General features: G+C 37.9%; 1 protein-coding gene across 2 annotated transcripts; it reads right to left on the reverse strand.

The window, feature by feature from the left end:
• Positions 1-21,688: 21,688 nt before the first annotated feature.
• LOC146506352 (transmembrane protein 17A) lies at positions 21,689-25,731 on the reverse strand. Of its 2 annotated transcripts, XM_085180248.1 has the most exons (4): positions 25,442-25,730; positions 24,686-24,792; positions 24,207-24,320; positions 21,689-23,962 (listed from the first exon to the last, which is right to left on the reverse strand). In XM_085180248.1, the coding sequence occupies exons 1-4, from the start codon at positions 25,566-25,568 to the stop codon at positions 23,642-23,644; spliced, it is 669 nt and encodes a 222-aa protein (XP_085036374.1). In that variant the 5' UTR covers positions 25,569-25,730; the 3' UTR covers positions 21,689-23,641. The 2 variants fall into 2 exon arrangements, with proteins under 2 accessions (XP_085036374.1, XP_085036375.1); XM_085180249.1 differs by lacking the exon at positions 24,207-24,320 and having other exon boundaries at positions 25,442-25,731.
• Positions 25,732-25,880: the final 149 nt, after the last annotated feature.

Below are 25,880 nucleotides of genomic sequence, written 5' to 3' on the forward strand. Positions count from 1 at the left end.
TATAAAGACAGATCTTATGAATATCCCTTGTTAAGTCGTGATGTATTGACCTTTTGATGATACTGTTTTCTGGCCGAGCCTCTACTGTGTTGTCTGAGATGCGAGTGTTTTAAGTGCTGCAGTGCTGTGTCCCTCATTCAGTAGATCTGAGTCAAATGGGAAAAATCATCATTCTGCCACTGCCAGCTTCTTATTAGCAAAAATCATTTTTAGCATACATTTAAGTTATGCTTTTATAAACTCATTGTACCCTGCACTACTATTTAAATGGTTCACAAAAAGATCTAATACTGCTCAACAACAATATCTGTATAAATTATTTTGGTAAACAAGACGTTGTCATTGCAATAACTTGGAAATCATGACTAACCTTGTGTTATAGATGGTGTTTTCTAAGGTTTCGGGCACTTGCAGTGGAATTATTTCACCAACAATTAGCCAAATGAGTTGCAGCTACTTTCATGAAATTGTATGTCCAAAAGCCTAACTTCAATCCCAGTTTGATTTTTGTTAATACCCAAAGTTATAGCAGTGCTGATCTATATTTTTTTAATAGTTTGTTTTAAAAATACTCAACTTCTAACTCCTCTCAACCTTATACATCCTCCTTTTTCATGGGTGCCTGTACTACACAGGAAAACAGCTACAATAACCACTGAAATGGTGCCTCACTGTTTGCTTGCATTTGGGATCTGAGGGAGTATTTGGACCCAGTAATGGCTATTACATCAGACTTAACAAGGAGATTGGCTGTTCCTCAAACTTGGATCTAAAAGGAGCCAAAACCACAAACAGGAATCAAAAACACAACTATCTCACAGAGCCAGGCAGGGTAAGGACTATCACATGCACCTCAGCAATTTGTCAAAAGTGTCAGCTCTTAGGGGAACACGGACAAAAACGATAAAAGTCCATTTATTTACAAAAACCTTTGTTTCCATTTTGCACTTTAACATGTGCTGCAACGCACAAATACAGCTCACCGCCATGATTGTTCATCCATTTCCAAAAAATAATTTAGACATAAAGAATCACTTTACCATAGATGTATCTATTTTTTTTTTACTAGAATGTGATGAATAGATTATTAACTGACTGGCAAAAGATGCTCGCATTCACTTCCTATATCACCAGTGAGGGAACATTATCACTGGGGAATAAAGTTATTAATTTGATTTGTTGCCTTATTCTCTGAGACCTTTTGGCATTGTACACAAACATAGAAATCCATCAGACACGGACGTATTATTTATTATCAGAGCAAAATGTACAAACCAATATTTATTTTCTTTTAACAGGTGAAAAAAACTGTATAAACATGTTGGTAGTCTACTGAATGTTCTGCATTGCACTGTACTTTATACTTGTCTTTGGATCTTGCAAAAATGTTTATTGAACATGTGATATCTGTTCATTGACTCCACCTGATGTTCTTCTATGTCTGTGGAATAGTGTTTCACCTGAATAAACCATATAACAACTGTGTCTATATTGTGTCTGAAATCATTTTCAATTTGTCAAATCCTCAATCACAGACCACGGGATAACGCTATGAGATGGTGTGGATCAGTTTCAGTGGTATTGATCGACATCCTGACATTTCAGATTAAAATCCACAGAAAGTGATGGATTTTTTTGTGGTGTATTGAATCCATGGATTGCTTTATTCTATTTGGAAACACCCTTTGGCTTAGAGTGTTTTGGCCCCATCTGTTACATTTATCCCGACAAAATGACCTTTTATAAGAGCTATAGTCAGGCTGCCCTGACTATAGCTCTAAAGCAGTCTAGAGGATACTATTTCTAACAGTAACTTACTATAACCTGCTGGCTTGTATGCACATAATAGAATTTTCTGAATTACTTACAGTACTATTACTGTATGACTTAAAACAATTCTATCTAAGACTGTCTTGAATAACTAAAACGGCAGCATGTCATACAATTGAATTATTTTGACACGTCAGTAATTGTCTGTAAAGTAAAGTAGCTAACAATGTAAAGTAGCTAAATTCCAAAGACATCTTGAGATGCAAAACCTATCCAAATACCACATGACTTACTGTATATTATGTTTTTGCAAAAAAGACAAACAAAAAACCCTGTGGATGGTGAACATTTTAAAAAGCATTAGTATGTATTTTTTTGTTTCAGCTTTTGATAGCAGTTTAAAAATGACACTATCAACAATAAGACTGATTGCCAAGAATATTTTCTTTCATTGCTGCCACTAGGGCTGACATTTTCTTATGCTAAATTGCATTGGATTTCCAGCAAAAGGGAAGTATGTTTACAATTCTGTATTATTGTAGGGTCTTTACCTCACAATATAAAGCACCTTGAGGCAGTCTGTGATTTGGCACTATATAAAAATAAATAAACTGAATTGGGCAAACTAGCTTGGAGCAGCTCGCAATTAGGGTTTCAGAGTTACCGGTGGTCAGCATGGCAGATCCAAAATTGTAAAAAAGCCGCTTCACTGGAGGAAGAACTGATTTTTTTTTTTTTTTTTTACACTGATTGTTACCTTACACCAAATACAAATATAAAATACATTAGCTTTTTGAATTAAAGTACATTTAAATTCTCATCTATAAAATAGTGTACTTATTTATAATAATAAGTACTGGCAAATAAAACTTATCCTGTGGATATCAATTTTTAAACAAAGTATATCCAAGTAAAATGCCTTTCTTTCCTGAGTCTGTGGAACTCAAATAGGTTGTGTTGTGTTTTAACTTTCAGAAAGCTCTCACCACCTGCAACAGTCATAAGCAGCATGCAAATTATATGCAGAGCAATGCACACTTCTCGAAAACTGCTCTATTTATGTGGTTTATAATGATAATGCATGATTGCAAAAAACAGTGTGTAGAAAAATAACACTCACAAGAGGCGCTTGGTGCTAACATTTCTGTTAGAAATGAAGCAAGCTAATAAACACTTGGAAAGTCAAGTACTTTCTCTCATATGGAGTTAGCTATGAGCTTTATTTTCACTTGTCTCTCTTTTCTTTTTTTAAACTCAGACTTCGCCTTTAACGACCCATTCAACAGTGTCACCGGTTCAGCGCTCAGTATCAGCTGAGAGCACACGTGCCACCTGGACTAAACGAAGTAATGAAAGGAGAAGGTGGGCGGGGTCACAGGCTGACTGGATTTTATTTTTTGTTCGCCAATACAAAACAGAACTAATGCAAGCCCCCCCCACACACACACGCATTTATAAGTATGGTGCCACTGACTTCATTTGAAACTTTTAGTTTCAAAGAGAATTCTTTCAATTTTTTATTGCTTAGTACAGTAGCAACACTTTTAACATTAGCCACGTTGCTAGTAGCAGCTAGCTGAAACAGTCCGAAATCATGGCCTTAAAAAAAAGGAAAAAACATCTGTGTCTGTTGTTGAAACTGACCAAGCGACCTACACTAAATTAAATAAGGCAACAGGCATAAGGGGTGGGATACTTTGAAGGATTTCTAATATAAGGGAAGAACATGGACACTCCATTCCAACATTTTCTTTGTAAAATAAAGTGTGCTGGAGCCTAGTATATAAAAAGGAATACATGACAATGAAGGACTACTGTTTTTTCTTTATTTATGACTCTGTGTGCTGTACGATGGTTGTCAGATTACGAAGAAACAAGTGATGCTCAGTGTTGCAATACTTGTGTGTTTGCGACATTGCCTACTGTAATGGTGTTTGCTGGAGACCAGATTAAATCTTTTTTATTTATTTATTTATTTATGTGTTTTTTGAAGCTGCACTTGAATTACTTTGGATCTCTGCCTTATTTGTAAGCTCAGGTTGGTGAAAACATAGGCTCCTTAACAAGCAACCTAGTCTGCAGAGCCATTCTTTGATGTATTTGTCAGTAGACTCAAATAAACTTATTTCTAAATAACAATGTATTGGCTTTGTTTCCTAAATTGAGATTTTTTTTTCTGTCTTTGGCATGAAAAACTCTCAAATGTCAGTTGTGTTTATGAAATTACATAAAGGGCACAGGAAAGGAGTATCATGATTGGTAAACAAAGTAACAGAGCTTACTACTTTAAATAATACTGAGAAATACTCAACATTATTAAATACAGCAATATAAGTAGTGAAATAGAATATCCTTGTATATACATGTTTTTTCCCCTGTATGTAGAAATGTATGTGTAGGTAAGGGGAATAAATATAAAAATCTCTACAGACATGATTAAACAAAAACTTGTTAATCCACCGTGGACTTGCATTTCCACTAATGAGGTTTATACTGTTTTATACTGGTTTATAATGTGTCCACATTTTTTACAACCCGACTAGATAGCAAATAGCAGCGTAAGCCCTTACCCGAGTGAGTAACAGGTTTGTCAATCCCAGAGGGGGAGGAAATCGGAAAGTATTTCATTTCCTTTGTCTCAACATTAATCAGTTTCCGAATGCCTCAAGGTGAACACTGGTAATCAAAAGGAAATAACCGGTATGACATTCATCTTTTCTGTGTGCTACGTAAAAACCTTGGAGACATAGAAAAGAAATAGTCCTTAGTACAAACCAGTGGAAGAGCAACAAACCATTATTGTGACCTAATGATCAGTGGAGGTCAGAAAATGAAGCTGCACATGAACCCACAAATCATGGTTGAAAAAGAAGAGCCATTCCTCAGTTTCTACTTGAAGGTGCAGTGCTAAAGTTAGAAGCTTTGTTGTTTAAAACCCCCCAACTTTTTTCCCTTTAAGAGAAAAGCTAGAGTTCTCGCAGATTTACTATGGGATTGGTGACTCACGGTAATATTATCGCTCAACTGCAGCGCAAAAAGAAGCTCTTATTGCATCAGTCCGAAAGGGGATTTCACTGAAGTTCTGCATATCACTAGTGTCTTTGTTGCTCTGAGGCACAAACTTGTGAAAGCTTAAAAACTTTGCCTTTGTTTCAGTTAAAAGAAAATAAAAACATGTCAGTCTGGTAATGTCTGGTATTGACTGATAATTGAAAACCCAAAACTATTAAATAGGGTTTGTTTGGAGGAACACACATTTAAATAGTGTTTGTTAATAATAGCCATGTAATGTTTCTAGTTATGGCTTCACTTCGCATTCGACCTCTTGCCTTGGTGACAGTATCATATCAGTATTAGCAACATATTACAGAGACATTCTCCTGACATTGTAAAATACCTCCTGTATTTTATGAGACTGACATTGTTCCCTGGATCTCCTATGAGTGAAACCGCAGGAACATTCCCTATTTATGAGCCATATTGTTTTTGTGTGTGTGTGTTTGTTTTGATATTTCACTGGAAACGATGTCAAACAGTGTTGTTCTCTTTTTATTTGAATTTGATACTAAATTCAAGTGGATATTCTTGTTTCAGCCAATTCTTCAAAATGCCCCACTCCCTTTAGTACACAACAGGTCATTATCATTCCCCAATATTGTGCTTAACACATTAAAACTATCCAACTAAATTCATTATCAGGGGACTCTCTGTAGTGTTTGCCAGTCATTGTAAAACTGGACTGCCCATACAGCATACAGATTACTGGCGCAAGCTTTATGAAATTGCAGCGTTGTCAATTATATCAGTGCATATTGCAACATCTGATCACGTTGTTTTTAACAGGGACATTAGCAGTCACATCAGGCCACAATATTTCTCACAGAGTGCAAGTGATTAAAAGCGCTGGTTCTCACAGCGGCAGAAAAATCGAGACATTTCTCATCCATTACTGATGAGCCTGTTCAGCCTTCATAGATGAAACCCTGGATAGGCTCATTAGTCTTTGGTTTTTTTTATTTCCATATTTTAGTAAGACCAGAATTAGAAATGATTAAATACTTCATCTGAGTGATAATAATCCAGACCAGCCAACAGTAAACAAAGGTGTAGAAGGCAGAACTGTAATACACATTTGCAGTATGCAGAACACAATTTACTTTAGGCTCACGCTTATTTATAAGTCCTATAAAAGTAGTTTGAACTCATTTTAAAGTTATCCTCCAATTCCCCACTGATCACACATAAATTAGAAAACATAAAAATAATGTGTTGTGTGTCTCTTAATTTGTATGTGAACTGCCAGTGCCACCCAGTCACACCCGAAACCTCTCACCGCAGTCCTGCCTCCTTCAAAACTGTCTGAGAAATCCGTAAGTCTAGGAACAAATAGGCTTTCCGACAGACAAAATAAAATCAGATCAAAGATCAAGATCAAATATTTATTGAAAATAAAATCAGTATGCTGTCCTCCCTGGCACCTCTCTGAACAGAAAGTAGGTGTAACGGTCTTGGGTCGGTGACCCAGTGTTTTAGTTTTTTGTATTATTATTATTATTATTATTATTATTATTGATCTTGGATTTGATCATGGTTTTTTGACTACTAGTGTTTTTGGTTTCAATTTTGTATTTCTTGCTTTCCAGTTCTTCTTGGTTTGTGATTTCTTCTTCTTAGGTTTTGGTTCCTGTGTCCTTGTGTTTTTATCGTAGGTTTAGTTCAGTGTCAAGTCTGTGCCTGTCGTGTTTCCTGTTTTACTTTGAAAGTGCATGTCTCATGTCAGCGTGTCTGGATTGCTTCCCCTTGTCTTGTTAGCTCTGATTTCTCCCAGCTGTGTTTCCCTCCTGTCTCCCATTCCCTTATTGCTCCAGTGTGTATTTTAGCCCTGTGTTTTCCTTGCTGTGGTGTGTTGTACCCTCACCAAGCTGTGTGTTCTTTCTGCCCGCCTGCCTAGTTTATTTTGTACTTTCAAGTTTAGTCAGAGATTTTCTTGGCGTCTAGCAATAAAGCTGCTTTTGAGTCTAAGTTTCTGTCTTTGTGTTTGAAATCATATAATAAAACACAAACTCACACTGAAGCTAATAAAAACTAAATTAAATAAATGTTAAATATGCAAACCTATTATGGAAACTAAGTGAAATTAAACTGAATGTAATGAAAATGTTAGAATGATATAAAATAAAACACTAATTAGAAACATTAAACTATAATAACCATGTTGATATTCATTTTGATAATTATGGCTTTTAGCAAATTAAAACTCTAAAGTCTAGTATTTGAAATGATTAGAATATTACACTACAGAAATGTCAAACTTATGTAAAGTGTGTTCATTTATTCATTCAATTCTTGATTAGCACTCCTTTAACTACAGTAATGCCACGTGGCACACAAGCTATTGGCTTATGTCAGCGCTGAGGTTTTATTGAAGCCGATATTGCTTTGAAAGATGACTTCAACTTATCTCTATTTTTGGGTTGGATGTTTCTCTTCTTCCTCTTCACACTATCACACAGATTCTCTATGGGGTTCACATCAGACAAGTTAGCTGGGCAATCAAGCACAGAAATAACATGGTGAGCAAACCAGTTGGCAGTAGTTTTGGCACCACTGGCAGCTGCTAAGTCCGGCTGGAAAAGAAAATTGGCATATCTGTAAAGTTTGTCAGCAGATGGAAGCGTGAAGCACTCCTGGTGGATGACTGCACTGTCACCTACCAGCTACCACCAATACCAGTATATAATATGGCACATCAAATCATAAATTTAAAATTTCAAAATAAAATGCAGAATTTACTTTCATTTGAAAAGAAGACTTCGGAAGACTGAGCAACAGTCCAGGTCTTCTTCCCCTTAGCCCAGATAAGATGTCTCTGATGTTGTGTCAGCTTCAGATGCTTGATATTAGGAATGTAGGAACTGCAGTCATGCCTTTTGCTCATGCATAATTTTCTAGCACACTTTTCCCTTGTTATCAACTTTTCATTAATATGGTTTGACACAGCATTCTGTAAAACAGCAAGCCTTTTCAGCAGTGACCTTCTGTGTCTTACCCTCCTTGTGGAGAATATTAATCATCATCTGGACAACAGTCAAGCCAGCATACTCCATGAAGTTTTAATTTTGATGATTCTTAGTCATAACAATCAAAACTAAAGCAAAAAGTGCTTGAAATATTTGTTTTTTAACATATGTTGTAAATGAATTTTACTTCTTGATATTATCAATTTTTTTAAATGCACAAAAGTTGAAAACAGGGGAAAACAATATGTCGGAAACCCTTCTTCTGTGGGGTCGAGTGCAAAATGCAGCAGTTGTTTATTATTAAGAAAAAAGACTTTAGCATGGCACATTATTGGAGCCAGAAAAGATACACAAGGAGATTATCTTCACAAGAAATAAGTCTGGTCTTTTTAGTAAAATAACTACAGCGGAAAATTAATAAAGAAGTTATATAATAGGGTTTCACACAGCCAAACACGAAAGCTGCTCATCTTCAGCCAACTTCCACTTAGATTTCACTGGAACAACATGTATTTTCATCCAAGCCAGCCACTTCCTCCCTCCTCCGGCCTCATCCAGCATGTTCACAGCTCAGGAGATAAAGCAATCAGAAGACTTTCAGGAAATCAAACAATGCTACATTTCCTGCCAAGGAGAGATGTCAATCAAGTCAACCCCAAGGTCCAGGCCAGTTTACTTGTGTGAGTGAGGATCTAGGGGACCTATTTGATGCCATCAGTGTCAACACTGATAGCAGATGAAGCGTTCACTGCCGATGCTGGATCGCTACATTTGGTCCTATTCAAGATTTCTTTTTACTCTTCATTGTTTGGTTTCATTTTTTTCTTGTGTATTCGTTTTTGACAAGAAACATTTTTAGTGGTTGCAGTTGAATCCTGCCCGCGATCAAGCTATGTTAGCGAGATTTGAACATTTTCTAAGCAATCTTTCTCTCCGTTTTTTGTGATCCATTCTGTATGGCTTGTATTGCTTCTATAAATGAATCATTATAGATAACCTCTAGATATATTAATGAGCAAAAATATATAGGATATAAATGGATATAAATTTTCCCAAGATCACTATACAAAAAAGAAGGATTTGAATGTATTCTCTCAAGTCTTAAAAACCAGGCGTATATAACAATAGCTGGAATATCTACAGTATGTTCCTAGTGGAATCCACTAAGTCAGTTTTATTCCCCATTCACACTTATATTCATGTAACACTTCACTTCATGCCTTTAAGCACTTAATATCATACTCACAATCCAAAGGATGAATCAGTTTCTTGCTCAAGAACACTTCAAAATGCACACTAAAAAGATCAAACCACCGACCTTCTGATTAATAAATGACCTGCTCTACCTTCTGAGTGCCCCTGCACAAAGTGTACAATCGTTCTCTTTCCCTGAGCGGAAGCCTAAAAGACAAGTTATATGTAAGCGTTACAAATAACTTGTTCTAATACTAGTACAAGTTTATCCTAATGCTAGTTTTAGGGATTTAATTTTGTCGCTGATTTACTTAAACTAAGGTAACTGTAGCAATCAGCCAGCTGTGACTGGCAAGTCAGCATTTTTTCTTTCAATTTATTGACTTCCAGTTATTGTTTTCTGCAAATGTTCTTAAGAGTTCCTCTAAGGAGCTTGGAAAGAAAAGCGTCTGGACTTCTTTCGTCTGGACGCTTTTCTTTCCAAGCTCCTTAGACTACGATGACCTGGATGACTGAGAACCTTCACAGACTCAAGAATTTCTCCTTCTCTGATTATAGTTCCACATCATTAGCACTGCAAATAAATATGGACTTACATCAGCATAACCACAAAACAGCCTTGGATGAAACACTTTTCTTCCAGCACTGAAGTAAAACAGAGTCTCCTTTTAGACAGTTGTTCTATAAGTTTTCATCACGATGCCAGATTCTGTAGTCTCGCTTCTGTCTTTCTCTGCAGTTGTCTTCAGTGTCATTATCATTCACGTCATGCTTATGGACTAGAGCCAAGACCTTGATTGGATCAAGAGTCACAGAACTTCAAGTTTTAATTGAATTGAAGCCGCTCTCCCCAGGAGTCTACCAGTGGTCCGTGGAAAGAAATGACTAAGCAGGGCATTAAGAATAAGCATGAGACAGTTAAGGGTGCATTAACTGGAGGCTTAAAAGAGGCTAATAGCAACTGAATATCAGTACTGTGCCAATATAATTTTTCTTCTAAGTGTAGCATGACATCAGAATTAGAAAAAAATAATAATATAAAATTAAATCAATATTCTATGCTTGCATGACTATTTCATGAGCGTGTCTTTTAGCTCTGTGTATGCATATGCATATACTATATGTATACATATGGGACTCACTTGAAGAACTGTCAGCACCCTCTGATATGTTTTTCCCTCAGCTGTTTGTCAGCTTGCAGGCAGCTCGATCATCCGGCTAACTATCACAGTTAAAACATGTTTTCCCATAAGCGCCTTTGGAGAGTTCTAAGAAGCTCAGTGGCTTCCAGCTTCTGCTGTTGCTGTCTCCTGACAAAAACAGAGAGGCAAAACATGCAGAAAATAGAGTTCAGAAGCAACCACTTTAGGGGAGATTGGGAAACAAATCATGCTTTGTGAATGAATTATTATTATTATTATTCAAAAATTAATTAGCATTTTCTTGTGTTTGGGCGTACAAGCGCACCCACACACACGCACACCAAATGTTTTCATACTGTCGATCAATTAGCTTAACTGCTCTTATCCTCCTGGAATCTCACAGACCAAAGACTTTAGTGCTTTTGTCTGAAAACACCTCAAACAGAAACCAGCCCAGCCTGAATCAAACTGGCAGGCCTGCAACTGTTTCATCCCAGCTTGGAAATGGAACTCTGCTGCTCAGACTTTTAATACAAGTGCCCAAATGAGCCTCATATTTATATTCATATTCATATCATCAAACTCTCTTTTGAGAACAAAGGAAGAGCTGGTCAAATGCTACTATAGCAAGATATTTATTTGAAGAACCATAACTTCATACAGAATATGTAATATAAATGAAAGGTTTGAGAAAATAGAGCTGACAGAGTGATTTAACTTTTGAGAAATCTTGAAAAATTACTTGCATAGCTGATATCAAATTGAAGATTAAGCTTGAAGAAGATGTGAGATGGAAAACCAGGTCTTGAAAGCAACTGCAGTATTCTGGGCATTGTACTAGATTGTTGTGATGACAAAGGACCTGAGCCAGGAGGCAAGTTTTTTGATTTATCTATAATCCAGCCCTCACCTATGGTGAGTTCTGACCAATACAAACAGTATGAATCTGTTATCTGTGTGAGGTGGCTGTAGAGATGGAGTGAAGAGCTGGAGTCGGAGTCTCTGATGACTCACTTGGTTGGTTTATGCTTCCAGAGCACCTTACTTTGAACTCCCTGGAAGGATCTCATCTGGCCTTGAGATTCCTCAGGAAAAACAAACAGAGATAAGAGTGCCTGAATTACTCCCCTCAGTATTTTGCCACATGGGTAGTGCCAGCAGTGGATATTCTGTTGTAAATTACTAACCACAGTGATATTTCAGATACTTCTGGACGTCACAAAGGAGCTTGGAAAGAAAACAACTGGACTTCTTTAAGTTTTATAATGTCATGTGACCCTCTAATAGAAAGAGAGAGGGCAGTAAGTCCTTAAACCAAAGGGAAAAGCAATTCATGGTGTTCCACTGATTTTTGTATTGTGAGAAAGTCTATCCTTGTCACTTCTGTCTGCTTGCAAACTACTGAAAACACTACCAACAGTTAATGTGATGAGTAGAGTGTGGATTGTAATGTGGAGGATCTAAATGTGAATGTGAAACCAAAGAACGAACTGAAAATGAGCCTTTAATGGCTGATGCAAATAGAAAAAGTGAAGAAAGCAGTCATCTGAAAACCAAAGCATGAGGAATAATTCCAAGGACATGAACAGCCCACATCCAAGGACAACTTGACAAGGGTAAAAGGACACACTGCACTATTATATATGCATATAGAGGACTATTCATTAATGATAAACAGGATGGAGAGGAACACAGGTGAGCAACAGGTGAAAACAATCTGGGGATCATTGGAAAACACTAAAGAAGCAAAACTAACAGAAAAACAACAGAAAATAACCAAGGGAGACAATAATACTAACACTGAATAAGATTTATGAGACAAAGAAATGAAAGGGACCAAGGTATAAACACAGTATGAGACAGAGCGAGGCCAAAAAGAAAAGCTGGGGAGGCTACTTCTACTAAGCAAATCTCATCACAATAAGTAAACACACAACTAAAGACCTTGTAATGCAAGAATAAGACTGACAGGAAACTAAACTAATAGGAAATCTAAAAATTCAAACAAAAAGTTAGAACCTCAAACACCAGAACAACAATACACCACAAATAAATTAAAGTTGTAATATATAAGCTAACAATCAAAAAACAAGAATCCAGCACAGACCAAACAAGAGAACCCAGGGATCACTACAAGTACGCTAAAGAATTTTCACAGCACGCACACTGTGATATAGTGAAATCTGGATGGATTGGAAAACTATCTTGTAAGATTATACTTGCACATTGCTCATCCTAGTTATTTGTTAGGATTTTCTATACTGTTGTTAAGCAAAACACCATCACACAAATGAAAACCAGCTGCAGATTTGTGTAATGCTACTGTTTTTGTTTTTTTTGCCTGCCCCGTTTGGCTCTTTTGCCATCAGAATTATTGTCTAAAGGCGAAGAAAGATGCCCAACGGATTTACTTTCCCAAATGAACCATCCCAGCCTTGCCGTAATGGTCTATTTGATTCACCTTTTGTTGTTTCTTTTATTTTATTTTCACTTGCTAAATACGGGACAGATTTGACTGGGGAAAAGAAAGGGGAGAAAGAAAGAGGGAAAGAAAAACAGTGGGGAAGAGGGACGGGGATAAAGGGCAAAAAACAAAATAAGCAGACAAAAAATACAAATATCAATCACCTGGATCACCTGTTGTAATGCTACTGTTAATTACCTGATATTTGTTGTCTCACACACACACTTACACAGACACACACACACACGACAGAGGGCTACATTGCATCATATTGCACCATGTGCCTTCTAATATTAATGATATGATCATCGCTGATTTTAGTATTGCTAATTACTAAAATCTTGGTAATACTTTATCGATCCATATATACACGTGCACAAAACTAGAAAGCATTATGTCACATCTGTTTATTTTGCAGTGTAATGTGGAGTTGCAGCATTTAAATTACATGCTATGAGATTTGAGACTTACAGCAGTGTTTGCTCTCCCTTAGCTCCTCCTAAAGCCTGCACCTCACTCCTCCAGGTGCAATTAAAGCACTGAAAAATTCTCTGTGTTGCAGGAGAGGGAATCATTCTCAAGTTCACGAAGGAGAAAGAAAGCACAAGTTAATATAATGAAAAAGTCAGGATAACTGCAGACTGCATTTTCCAGCACTGATAACGGTAGTGTATTCACCTATACTTAGAGGAGCATTTCCCACCACACACACACACAAACAAAGCACATAAGAAAAATAACTTACAATTACACCTCTTTCTTTGCAGGCACCTCCCTGGAGCAGGACAATATCGAAGGTCTTGAAAGCCAAATAGTGCAGTACAGTCTCTTCAATAGCCAAGACTATAGTATATCCATGAAGTGTCAAACGGAAGTGCCCTTGAGAGAGATGACTAACCCTCATCAGTTGACTACTCCTTTGATTAGTTAAATGACTGAGCTGCAATTCACATCTGCCCAAGTGTAACATTCCTGTCCTCTTTTCATTTATTGTTTAAACCAAACTCACGGTAGGTGTTTATTGTCGAAATAACTTTGAATAACTTTGTTTACAAATTAAATGGACTTTGTAGAAGTGGCAGCAAATTACCATAAAGCTCCAATATAGGTACTACCCAAGGGCCTTTATTACACAGGTTGCAGCTTGTGACACAAAACTGAGAAAGTCATATGAAAGACCATGTATTAACGCTACTATGTTAAGCAGGCTCTAGAAATGAAATGAAGTACTTCCATGCATCATGTGTAACTAGAACCCGGGTCAAAAAAAGAAAGAAAAAGATGGAAATCTGGAATTATAACAAATAAAGCCAAAAATGAATATGACAGGATTCCAGTCACTCACCTTCACCAAGGCTCTGAGTGCTTTTTATTGAATCTTGTCTGCTAAGGTAGAAATAAAGGCTGGCTGGCTCATGTAAGGCCAGAGAAAGTCTGTAAAATAACACAAACCAAAACCTCCTCCCTCCAGTGCAGCAGTCTGTCAGCCATACCAGGATCCTGATGGCAGCTGCATGTCACCAGTCACACCATGTGTGAATACAACAAGACAGCTGAGCTAGTGAGGCCCCAGGTTGTGTCAGACGAGTGTAACTCTCAATTCACTCCGCAACTTCCTGCTGTCATGCGCCCCAGTCCATTCTTGTTAGCCAAAAAGTCTTTGAGGACTCCCTCAACAAGCTAACAGTTGCAAAATACAAGTGGCAGCATGCTGCTTTCAATGACATTGAAATCAGGGAATGGTGCATTCACTTTATACTTCAATATATATTAATGCTTATAAAAAAAAATAAAAATATCATCTGCCTTTTGTCTGAGTGAAAGAAAATTGCTGACAACAAAGATAAAGAACAGCTGGAAAACCTGCATTTAAGCAGCATTTTTGCATTTTGCAGATGTGCTGCTAGCAACCTCACATCACACTGATTCCACTGGATCATATATCAAGGAAGCTTCTCCGCCTCATATGATTTGGGTGGAAATGTATTTGGACCAAGGTTGGATCAGCTTCTTCAGACCACAGATAATACCAATACTGTCAATATATTGTGCTGTGAAAATAGATTTAGCAATAAGAACATACCTGGAATTTTTGCCCTAATTCCCCATATTATCTTCAGCATCCACAAGAAGTTAGGCTTTTTCAGAAGAAATCAATAGATACATTTGGTTGAATATGGCAGCATGGGGGACTATTCATCGCATGATATTTGCCTTCAAATCTCAGATAAGGTATTTATGTATTTATTTATTCCCACAATGATCATTATTATGCCACCATTCCAAAAAACAAAAAAACAAACAAACCATATCACAGCTAATGCATCTGTCAGATCGTCTGTATTTATGTTTGTGTGTCAGATGGTGAGGTATTCAGTTATTATACCACACTAAGGGCAAGGAATATGGCAGGCAGATGGATTGCTTCAATGGTGTAGTTAAATATCATTTGTAATGAAAGATGATTTACAACATTTCAGCTGTTGGTTGGCAAATGTAAGAGTTACATTTTTCTGAGCAGTGAAGAGTGTTGGACTATCTAAAATTCACTATCGTCTTAGAAGATTTAAAGATCTACTCAGCAGACACCCTGCTGTAATCTTGGTTGTCGATAACCATCCACTCTCATCACATGTAGCTGTGGAACAGACTAAGTTTTTTTTGGAACAGACTTTTTAATCTTCTTACTCTATTTATATTTATATTTATACTGTATCCCGTTCTTATTTATTTTATCTTTTTACCCAGTATATATCCTATTGTGTCATATCTCCAGTGTTTCCTCGGAGGGCGCTCTCTGCACCGGGGCTGTGATCGACCGTGGCTGCTGGGGCTCTGGGGGTCCTCTCAGCCTGGCTGGGGGGCTTCTTTGCCTCCCTCCTGCTGTGTGCCCAGCCTGGAGGCTGCGGTCTGTGACTGGCTTCCGGTGCAGACGGCTCCCCATGATAGTGTTTCCTCACTTGGCTCATGCGTACCCAGTCCAATTTTACTTTTTAAGTGTGCGCGCACGTGTGTGTGTGTGTGTGTGTGTGGGGGGGGAGGCTGCTTTTAACCATGTAAAGCACTTTGTGCTACATTTTTTTTTTGTATGAAAAGTGCTTTATAAATAAAGATTGATTGATTGATTGAAGTAAAGATATGAAGCAATGTCCGAGCATGGCGCAGTTTAAAAAGCGGTTTAAGGAGATGGTTTTTACAGGGTACAGGGAAGAGGTAGAGATTTGATAGAGTGTTCTTGTCTAATATTTTCATGTGTGTGCGGGTGCACGGGTATGTTGGTATGGGTATATATATATTTGTAGGTTGTGTATCCTTTGAGGTGTTAATGGGGTTATTGAAAATGTGTATATGTGCGTATGTGTATATACGTATGTATGATATATATATATATATATATATATATATATATATATATATATATATATATATATATATATATATATATATGTTTATATATATATATATATGTACACACATATGTATGTATATATATATATATATATATATATATATATATATATATATATAAAAGAACAATAATAATAAAAAAATACACATGACATATAATGTAATTGCAAGGAGGTATTTCTGTAGTCTATTGATTACTAGATAGTGGAAAAGGGGTGGGATTAAATAAGCTTATGCTTCTTCCTGCTCCTTTTTGAACATGAAAGTTATTTGTAGCTGTGGTTGCTCGTTTTCTTTTTGTTTTGCTTTGTTTATTTGTCTCTTTTAATTCTATGTTGTTGTACTTTTTTAACATGTTCAAAATAAAGATTCAATCAATCAATGTAATTCAGATGCAAACATGTATGGATGGATATGAGAAAGAGCCATTTCAAAACAAGCAACTATTGATTAGATTCAGAGATGGGTAGTAACGCGTTACAATAATCTGATTACTTTTTTCAAGTAACGAGTAAAGTAAGGGATTACTATTGCAAAAACGGTAATTATATTACGTTACCTTTCCGTTACTAAAACTGTGATTTTTTTTGCGAGAATGTTTCATGACAGTGACGTAAGCGAGTGCGCCGTTCGTGACAACAGCGGTGTGCAGATTAACAATGGATAATATATCGAGTGCGGGAGAGAGTATGAGCGTGCAGCGTTTAAAGTGTGGAAGTACTGACCTTACTTTAAGTTTGATTCCATAAAAAGTGACAAAAACATCAGCGTCCGTTGTGCGTGGGAAGAAAACCTCTTTTTACAGCGAAAAAAAAGCCCCTAAACAAGCACCGAGTGCGCAACGACGTAATGGGAAATTCACCGAGAAACTCGCGGATTCTTCAACTGACCGCTGCGGCACACCCGCACCAGGGCAAACCTCCGCCTACCCCACTCCTGCTTTACAGGTGAAAATAGAGCAAAAGGACCGCTAGTCTTTGATGTTATTTATTTTCTGCTGTGTTTTACTTGCATCTATTTGAAAGACTGAGTGTAAACACAAAAAAATAAAAAGAATTATGTGCTGGAATGTGCAGAAAATAGGTTTAAATGTTGAACTAATTTATTCAAGTCAGAGAATGGTGCATATAATTTAATTTTTGCTTGATGCATAAAGTTAAAACTGATAAAACAAGTTAAACAAAAGATACTTTTCCATTTGATTACATTTTGTATGATGGATTATGCAGAAAAAGTAGAATTTGGCTGAAAGATCAATCGCTTTTTCACCTCTTCAGGTTGTAAATCGTGTTTTTAAAGAGTAACTAAGTAACTAAGTAATTGATTACTTTTGAAAATAAGTAATCAGTAAAGTAACAGGATTACTTTTTTGGGGAAGTAATCAGTAATTAGTTACTGATTACTTTTTTCAAGTAACTTGACACTACTTAGCTTGTTTTCAAAATCTTAATCTGGAAGTGAAGATGCTCACATTAGAGCACTGGGTCCTGCTTATAGGAATTCAGAGAAGAGGCAGCCAATCACAGGAGGGCAGGATTTTTTTTTTTTTACTTCTCTAATGGAATCCAGATATAACAATATAGAGCTGGAAATTAGTGTTTAGTAAGGCTGTTAAAAACAGCGCCCCTCGATTTACACTCAAGGCAATAGATTCTCCCATGTCATCAAACCCTCAGATTTAATACTGCTGCTATACATAAAATATTCCATCTGTACTGTATGCTGAGTATCCGTTTAAACCACAGGGAGAAGTGAATTGCCCTGCCATTCCACTCACCCAGGTAATCAGACCCCAAATTGAAAATATCCAGCTGCCAATTTCAGTCCAGTTTCAATATTCCCTGCCTGCCAGTGTGATGTTGCGTTTCCTGCAGGCTGTAAAGGTGGAGACAATATAAGTGGCTTATGAATGAAATCTGAATTTCATGGCCCAATATCATTTAGAGTCAGTAATTGAGCAATATGTGTCCTCTATAAAATGTATTCTGCTTATTCTGATTTGACTGGTGAAGCAGCTGGGTCATCACAATGGCATCAAATAACAGAACCATACATGTGTCTCCATCAACTATCGTGTTGCCCCTTCTTTGCAGACACTAAGGTCTAACCAACTGTATCTAGGAAAATGAATTAAAAAAAACAAGATTGAAAAATATCCCAGAGGATTTACCACTGAGCCCCTGTTAGACGTTATATATTTTTGAAAGAAATTCCCCTCAATTTTTAATGGAAACAGGTTGTAGAGGTATAGCAGTGTGCTCTAGAGGAGGGTCAGCTGCTAATGTGCTATTTATTTAACAAGTCTTTACAAAAAGGGGGAAACAAAATACAAGAAGGCTTCAGACAGTTAAACATTTTAATATTTTAAACAAGAACGTGAAAAAAAAAGTGAGTAAAATTGGAAAAAAAAAAAAACAGTTTAAGTACTTTAAGTGTGTCGCAGTCTTCATAAGCCACACCTGCAAGTCCTTGTCCTCAGCTGTTTCTGAGGAATATTTCTCCTGAAACTTGAAGTGTTTTGAAAGTTCTTTAAAAGTTTGTTTTTCTCAGGCTATGAGACAGCTCTTTTTTTTATATGCTGGATTTGTTGAAAATTTTATTGTGTGGCATTTCTGTCAGTGTAATACCTGAACCAAATTCAGTGCTGAATAGAAGTCCCGAACTTTTATTTTTTATTTTTTTGCTTTTCTCTAATTCAGAAAGCAACACCAGCAGGGCTGAAGAGTTTTGATTGCCTTTTCAATACAAACCCAAGCAGACATTACCTAAACAACAGTATATAGAGCCTTTTTACTAAAGTATTTTCAGCCACAGAAGCATTTATTGTTTCATCACAGCAAAAAATGTTTATAGAAAATAATTAGCATAAAAAAAGAAACAAAACCTAACGATTTAGTAACTGGTACTAACAACTTCTCATCATAATTTATATTGAAGCTGGACTATAATAGGCTCATTGTATAAGCACCTGGAATGGAGAGGGCAGGAACACTTCCAGGCATCTTGGCAGCACTGGCAAGCTCTCCACCATGAAGGATTACTGAAATAAGGCATAAGGATGTCCCTGTGATGTCTCGGATATTGCCTCCCGCTGGTGCTTAGCACAGCCTCGTCAGTCACGTTTGTGATTACCTCTGAGCTGTACCCAATCATAATTAAGGTGATGACATTCTCACTACTGCACCGCTGACGATGAGCTATGCTGCTGAATTTTGGACACGACGGGAAGAAGAAAACTTTTGCAGAAGAGCATAAAAAGCATGAAGCAAGCAATTCGTTTAGTGACACGAAAAAGAAAATGCAACAGGACTATTAAAGGCTATTGTTCGGTGCGTGCTAAAGAACAATAGCTAAGTGATGTGATGAGAGATCACATCACTTCTTCACTTCCTGCCACCATCGACTCACTTCAGTTTGCTTACCGGACTAATCGTTCCACAGACGATGCCATATCTCACCTGCTCCACACATCCCTGAGTCACCTGGACACTGGCAGAGGGAATTATGTTAGGATGCTGTTCGTGGACTACAGTTCAGCATTCAACACAATAATTCCCTCTAAGCTTTTCACCAAGTTGACGGATCTAGGACTCAGCTCATCACTGGGTCAGTGGATCCTCAACTTCCTCACAGACAGACCCCAATCAGTGAGGGTGGGAAAACAAGTCTCCCCCTCCATCTCACTCAGCACTGGAGTGCCTCAGGGCTGCGTTTTAAGCCCCCTGCTGTACTCACTGTACACTCATGGCTGTGTAGCCACATCAGACACCACCTCCATTGTCAAGTTTGCTGATGACACTGTTGTTGTAGGCCTGATCTCCGACAACATCGAGACGGCCTACCTGGAGGAGATTAGGAACCTGGAGACCTGGTGCCAGGAGAATAACCTCCTCCTAAACATCAGCAAGACTAAGGAGCTGATCGTGGACTTCACCACAAAGCAGGCGAGGAATTACAAACCCCTCATCATCAGTGGCACGCCAGTGGAGAGAGTGGACAGTTTCCGATACCTGGGTGTCCACATCACTCAGGACCTGTCATGGTCCTGCCACATCAACACCCAGGTTAAGAAAGCCCGTCAGCGTCTCTTCTTCCTCAGAAGACTTAGAGACTTCCATCTGCCACTGAAGGTGCTCAAGAACTTCTACTGCTGCACCATTGAGAGCGTCCTGACGGCAAACATCTGCACCTGGTTTGGGAACAGCACCAAGCAGGACAGACGAGATCTGCAAAGAGTGGTGCGCTCAGCCGAACGCATCATTCAATCAGAGCTCCCTGACCTGCTGTCCATCTACACCAAGCGGTGCAAGTCCAAAGCTAGGAAGATTATGATGGACCTCTCCCATCCCAACAATGGACTCTTCTCACTGTTGAGGTCTGGGAAGCGCTTCCGCTCCCTTAAGGCCAAAACAGAGAGAATGAGGAGGAGCTTCTTCCCCCAGGCTATTCGGGCCCTGAACCAGGTGTAGGACTGTACTCTCCCACACACATCACTATAAGACTGGACTCTCACACACATCACATCACCACACGCACCACCACACATTTCCTATAATTTCCTATAATTTATAATCTTTATAATCTCTCTCTGCTGTTTGCACATTTTTATTTATTTTTATTTTTACTGTAAATTCCTAAGTTAATTTGTAAATTTTGTAGTAAATTGTAAATACTGTAAATCTTTTTTTCTGTCATTTAATGGTCGGGCATTGCGCAGCTACAAGCATTTCACCCCCCATGTCATACTGTGTATGGTTGTGTGTGTGTGACAAATAAAATTTGAATTTGAATTTGAATTTGAAGAAAGGCAATTTGATGAGGGAAAAGGTGCAAGGAGCTGCTTCAGATGTGACCACTGTGTCTCCAGGGGGGTGATTTCTATTTCATTTCTTCCCCACCAGCTGAATAATCTCACTGTGCAGCACCTAATAGGAGTTCATAATTAAAACCAGATATATAGAGAAGTCGGATGAACATGAAGTACTCTCTGGAGAATGGAAAGTCTGAACATGATGCTAAAATAAAGATGAAAACAGGACTGTTGTACTACATCTTTTATTAACCACAGTGAATGTTTTGTGGCAAAAATACATACATTGAAAAAAAGCTCTTATTAATAGTTTCAGTCCACCTTTCCCGGTTTTCTCGAATCATTTTGTCCCTCTTTGACTTTACTGAGGAGAATAAAGACAATAAACATGATTTATCACTGTGCACATGAATTGACTTGTTCTATAAATCTATGAAGTAATACAGCAGTTCTTCTTTAAAATCTGACTCAAAACAGCATAGAGCCCACAATCAGCTCCTACTCTCTACAATTGTCTAGTTAATGTGGGAGGAATTCAAAGTAATGACAAATTACTCAAACTCTTTTTTTCCTAGTGCTGAAGGAAACAAATTTCAGCACTGTAATCATTCAGCCAAACACAACGAATTCATGTACAGTTATTTTTATGACAGTGACTTTTAGTGTTCAAATGTCAAAGCATGAAACATGGTCTGAGGTGTGAATGCTGGAACACATAATCACAGCAGATGCATCACTAGTTCAAACAGTTGGGACCGAACACTACCCAATGTATAAAAACTGAGAAAAACTAATGGGTTCCAAGGTGCAGCTGCAGGCAGGCAGGTGAACCTAATCAGGTGATGAAGTGAGAGACTAATGATACAAACCGGCATAAGTGGACATGTCCATGCACCTTCCTATCAAAAACCTATGCTCCAACTTTCAGTTACACACACTCATCCCCCCTCAAGTCACTGGTTAGACTTATAAAAGAAATATGCTGGAGGGTTGACATGGTAATAATTTCTTCTGTAGTCTTTAAAAGAATCCCCACTTAAACACTGTGTGTAAATATATCGTGCAGGTAGATGCTTACAAAGATGCAGGGACACATTTTTGCATGTATAAATATGGACATAAATCACTTGCATGTGTGGCGCATATTTATGCTGTTGCAGATGACAGCAGCTTTAAATTATTTCCTTTTTATGGGTTTGGATTCTGCTGCTAATAATAAAATCATGACTAAATGTCTTTTTTCTGTTTTTATCAGTGGTTTACTTGTGGTGGAAACACCACACCAAGCTGTTTCATTATCAGTACTAATGGCTGTTTCCTTAAACTCTCTAAAGTTACATAAATACAACTTATGGCTTTACAGTTTATGTTCAACTAACTCTTGAATTCTTAGGGGGGTTCAAATCCTTTTTTAAAAATGCAGTAATATGCAAGCTTATGTTTAGGGTATCGTTTACGCATCTGCTTCTGCATACAGTGCATAATTTCCACCCTCTAAAGGTTTTTCTATTTCCTCCTCTCCATGAACCATGCAGCAACCACTGCAGCTTGTTGTTTCCTGAATGTAAAGTAGAGTGGAATAAGCATGTTGTATCACAGAAACTGTGTCTCTCAAGTAACCGGGTTCTTATCTGTTTAATGCACCACTCGCTAAATAATTTCTCACCAGGAAAGAAATATTACATCACACAACAATGTTATTTTAAAAACCAGTCAGGCATATACAATGACAATTAGAACTAAGAGGTTACAATTAAAATGATGTTATTGATTTTCATGTATACTTGTCTTGGAGTTAAAAACGATTAAAAATAATACCTCATTTCCGAATGTAGACAGGGCTAACCTTTAATTCTCGGCCAGAGGGTTTCCTGATCAGGACATGTGGTGCATAATAATCTATACTCATTGGACTTTGCAACACTGTCAGATGCTCCCCCATCCCTCTTTTGGTCACTGACTGCCACTATGTGGTCATAAATATTTAACACGGTTCTGCTGCAATTCAGTTTACACTCTTTTACTGTACAATGTTTAAAAAATTAGATTCCTGCAACCCACTTATCAGATTGTAATACGGCATCCTGTATCCATGACTGAGATAAATTAGAAACCTTTTTATTGAAGTATCACAGTCCTCCCAGAAATAGGCTGAAATATACCTGGGGAGAGACTCAACTTTTCTTGTGGGCAAGAATGTAATCTGCCTCGGCAAAATAATTCCGTTCCACCAACACTACAGCCTCCATCATCCATCATCATTAAGAAAGGAAAGGGAAAAAATGGAAACACTATAATACTGATGAAAGCAGCCACAAGCACTGTACTGCTGTGTATTTCTGATCTAATTTTGTTGTTTGATGGTGTGTTTTACCTTACTCCCCTGTAAATGTGTCACTCCATGACAGTTTGGCTGACGTGGCATCGAGTTTTGACATTGAGGCTTGGGCTAAAATGTTGTTTTTCATCTTTTAAAAACATCAGTAAATGTCAGAATGTGGCATCAGAGTTAGTATGTGATTTTTATTTTATTTTTCAAAGGTCTGTCATTTTATACACCATCAAAAGTCATACAGAAAGATCTGGGACACCCAAATTTCAGCACAACAGTGGCCTAAAAAGTTCTGAGTGCTATGCAGTCATAATAAACGCAGACCCGCAGAGCAGAGTTTTACAAAATAGGTGGTTTCTAAATGCTTTCTTTTAAATAATAAATGAATGCCCACACTCATGCTTTGGCAGCTGTTGAAGATTTTCTGGAAAGTTTCAAATATGTGGTTCCTACAACACTAGATTTGATACCTATGTTATTAGGAAAGGATGGATGTTTGCTTTAATTGTAGATATCCTGGGTGGCTGATACTGGCAGCACACTGCGGTGATAAGAAAGCCCATACACTGGGCTCATGCCTGTGTGGTGGAAGCTCTCCACCTTGCCAAGCTGCCGCAGATGGAAGAGCAGGGTGAGCTTTCGGGTCATGGTTCTAAGTGCCAAGAAGGAGGCCAGGATCTGGGCGAGCAGGAAGAGGAGATAGAGGGAGTGGACAGCTCTCTCCAGAGGCAGGATGATAATTCCTTCATCGGTCAGGAAGAACAGCAGTACTGGCAGCTGGAACATGAAAGACAGGAGCCAGAAGGCTGCCAGCTCTGGCACCTGATGACAGGGAGGAAAAGAGAGAAAATTTGGGTTGGCGAGCACAAACGATGAAAAGATGCAGCAGTCATCCATCAAGTGCTCTGGTTGAATCCACATGAAAGCAAAGGCACACATTCACTAAAACTCAGTAGGCACTTGTAGCCACAAGCAGGTAGAAAACTCAGCAGTTTCCTCCTCTGTGTTTTTCAGGGTTCATAAAAGAGCTTCATGTAGTTCAGTGCAAGATATAAATTTGAAATACCTTTTCTTTGAGGTTGCCAGTGTAGCCCAGATAAAGTCGAACCACTTCGATGACTGTGAGTAGGATCATCCCAGTAATGAGCAGAGCCTGATAGTACCCAGGAAGATAGTAGAACTGGCAAAAGTGAAGAGCTGTAATTAATGAGTGTAATCAAGGAGTGTGTGTGTGTGTGTGTGTACACACAGGCATGTTAGATTTTTATGTAAACCTTTTTTTTTTTCAAAATATTGATGAAACAAGTTTTATTTTTCAAAAAGACAGTGGATGTTGAGTTCACTGCTTGTGCCTCTTCTGAGTTTATGTGAGGAGGCTTAGAGTTCATTTTGAAGACACCACTAGATGGAGCCAAAGTCAAAGGTTTTCCAGTTGATACACTGGGCTTAATAAATAGATTCGGTTCATCAAAACCTGAACTGTTGACTTCAAGAGGAATACTTCTATTCTCTTGTGTGTGTTTCATGGACTAATTTGGCACTAACCTTTACTTCCAGCATGAACACAGCTGAAAACCACCAACAGGGAAAATAAAACATATTGAAATACAGGAGCATTTGAAGGGGGAGGTGAGAAACCAGCTCGTTGACCACTGCAAGACAAATAACAGTGCACAAAACATTAACCTCCTAGGACCTGGCGTCCACATATGTGGACATCACATTTTGGGTTATTTAGACCAAAATACTCAATTTCACTCTACAAGGGCCTGATATCCAGTTACGAGGACCCTATACTGCTACTGTTCTGTCAAAATTTTAAATGCACATCCTCATATTTGGCTCTCATTTTTTTTTAAAAAACAAAAATCAGGTAAAAAAAAACAAATCTGGTTATTCTTTGTTTTTACATTCATCAGGTCCCAAGCAGCCCAAATATAAAAGAGAAATTAAAAATGCATGCTGTGGAAGAGTTCAGGTCGTAGGATGTTAAGTTGAAAAACTGAAGTGAAATTTGACCAAACGAAGAAAAACATTTAATAGCTGACGTCACAACAGATCTAAAAAGAAGCAATCTGAGTTTTAGGCTTGAAAACATTTTTGGTATTGACCTTAAGAAACTTTTTTTTCTTTTCTTTTCTTTCTTTTTTTTAAGCAATCCTTGATTATGCACACTGTGATTTACTTGAGAATTAAGTCATAAGTCTTGTCCTTTACATTCTCCAGTACGAGATACCATTGTGCTGTATAGTAAACATATTAAACTAAAGTTCCAAACAGTCTTCGGAAGCACAAACTAACCAGATGCATCCTCTTGCTCCCCGGTGAAGTCACTGTCTGCTGTCCTGTTGTTTGTGAACACAGAACCTCCCATATACACCAGACCCAGCGGCAGGTTTTCGGGAACAGGCGAGTAAAACACAGGCATTGTTGACAGAGGTGGTGATCATGACAGAGCCAAGGAGTCAGGAGGTTTACAGTTCCAAAAATATGTTTTCAGTATCCGTTGCTCATTTTTGTCTTAAGTTAAACAATCGCACAATACCAGGCTAGAAGAGATACAAGTGGACACATAAAGGCACATGCTGGCAGACGCTACTGCTAATCTGATTATTGTGAAGGAGGCGGGCTGAAGATTAGCCTGAAACAGTTGCATGCTTACTTGAAGTTAGTGTCCATCTATGATGATAATTTGATTTTCTAATTAGGGAATTCAGCAGATACTTAAACTTTATAGAGA

Source organism: Neolamprologus multifasciatus, chromosome 12 (genome assembly GCF_963576455.1).
Source record: "Neolamprologus multifasciatus chromosome 12, fNeoMul1.2, whole genome shotgun sequence".
In the NCBI taxonomy this organism is placed as follows: Eukaryota; Metazoa; Chordata; class Actinopteri; order Cichliformes; family Cichlidae; genus Neolamprologus; species Neolamprologus multifasciatus.

Coding starts and splice junctions, on each gene's coding strand:
- LOC146506352 (XM_085180248.1), bottom strand. CDS start 25,568: ATGCCTGTGTTTTACTCGCCTGTTCCCGAAAACCTGCCGCTGGGTCTG. Junction 24,793..25,441: donor GGAGCAAGAGGATGCATCTG/GTTAGTTTGTGC, acceptor TTTGTCTTGCAG/TGGTCAACGAGCTGGTTTCT. Junction 24,321..24,685: donor TGTTCATGCTGGAAGTAAAG/GTTAGTGCCAAA, acceptor CACTTTTGCCAG/TTCTACTATCTTCCTGGGTA.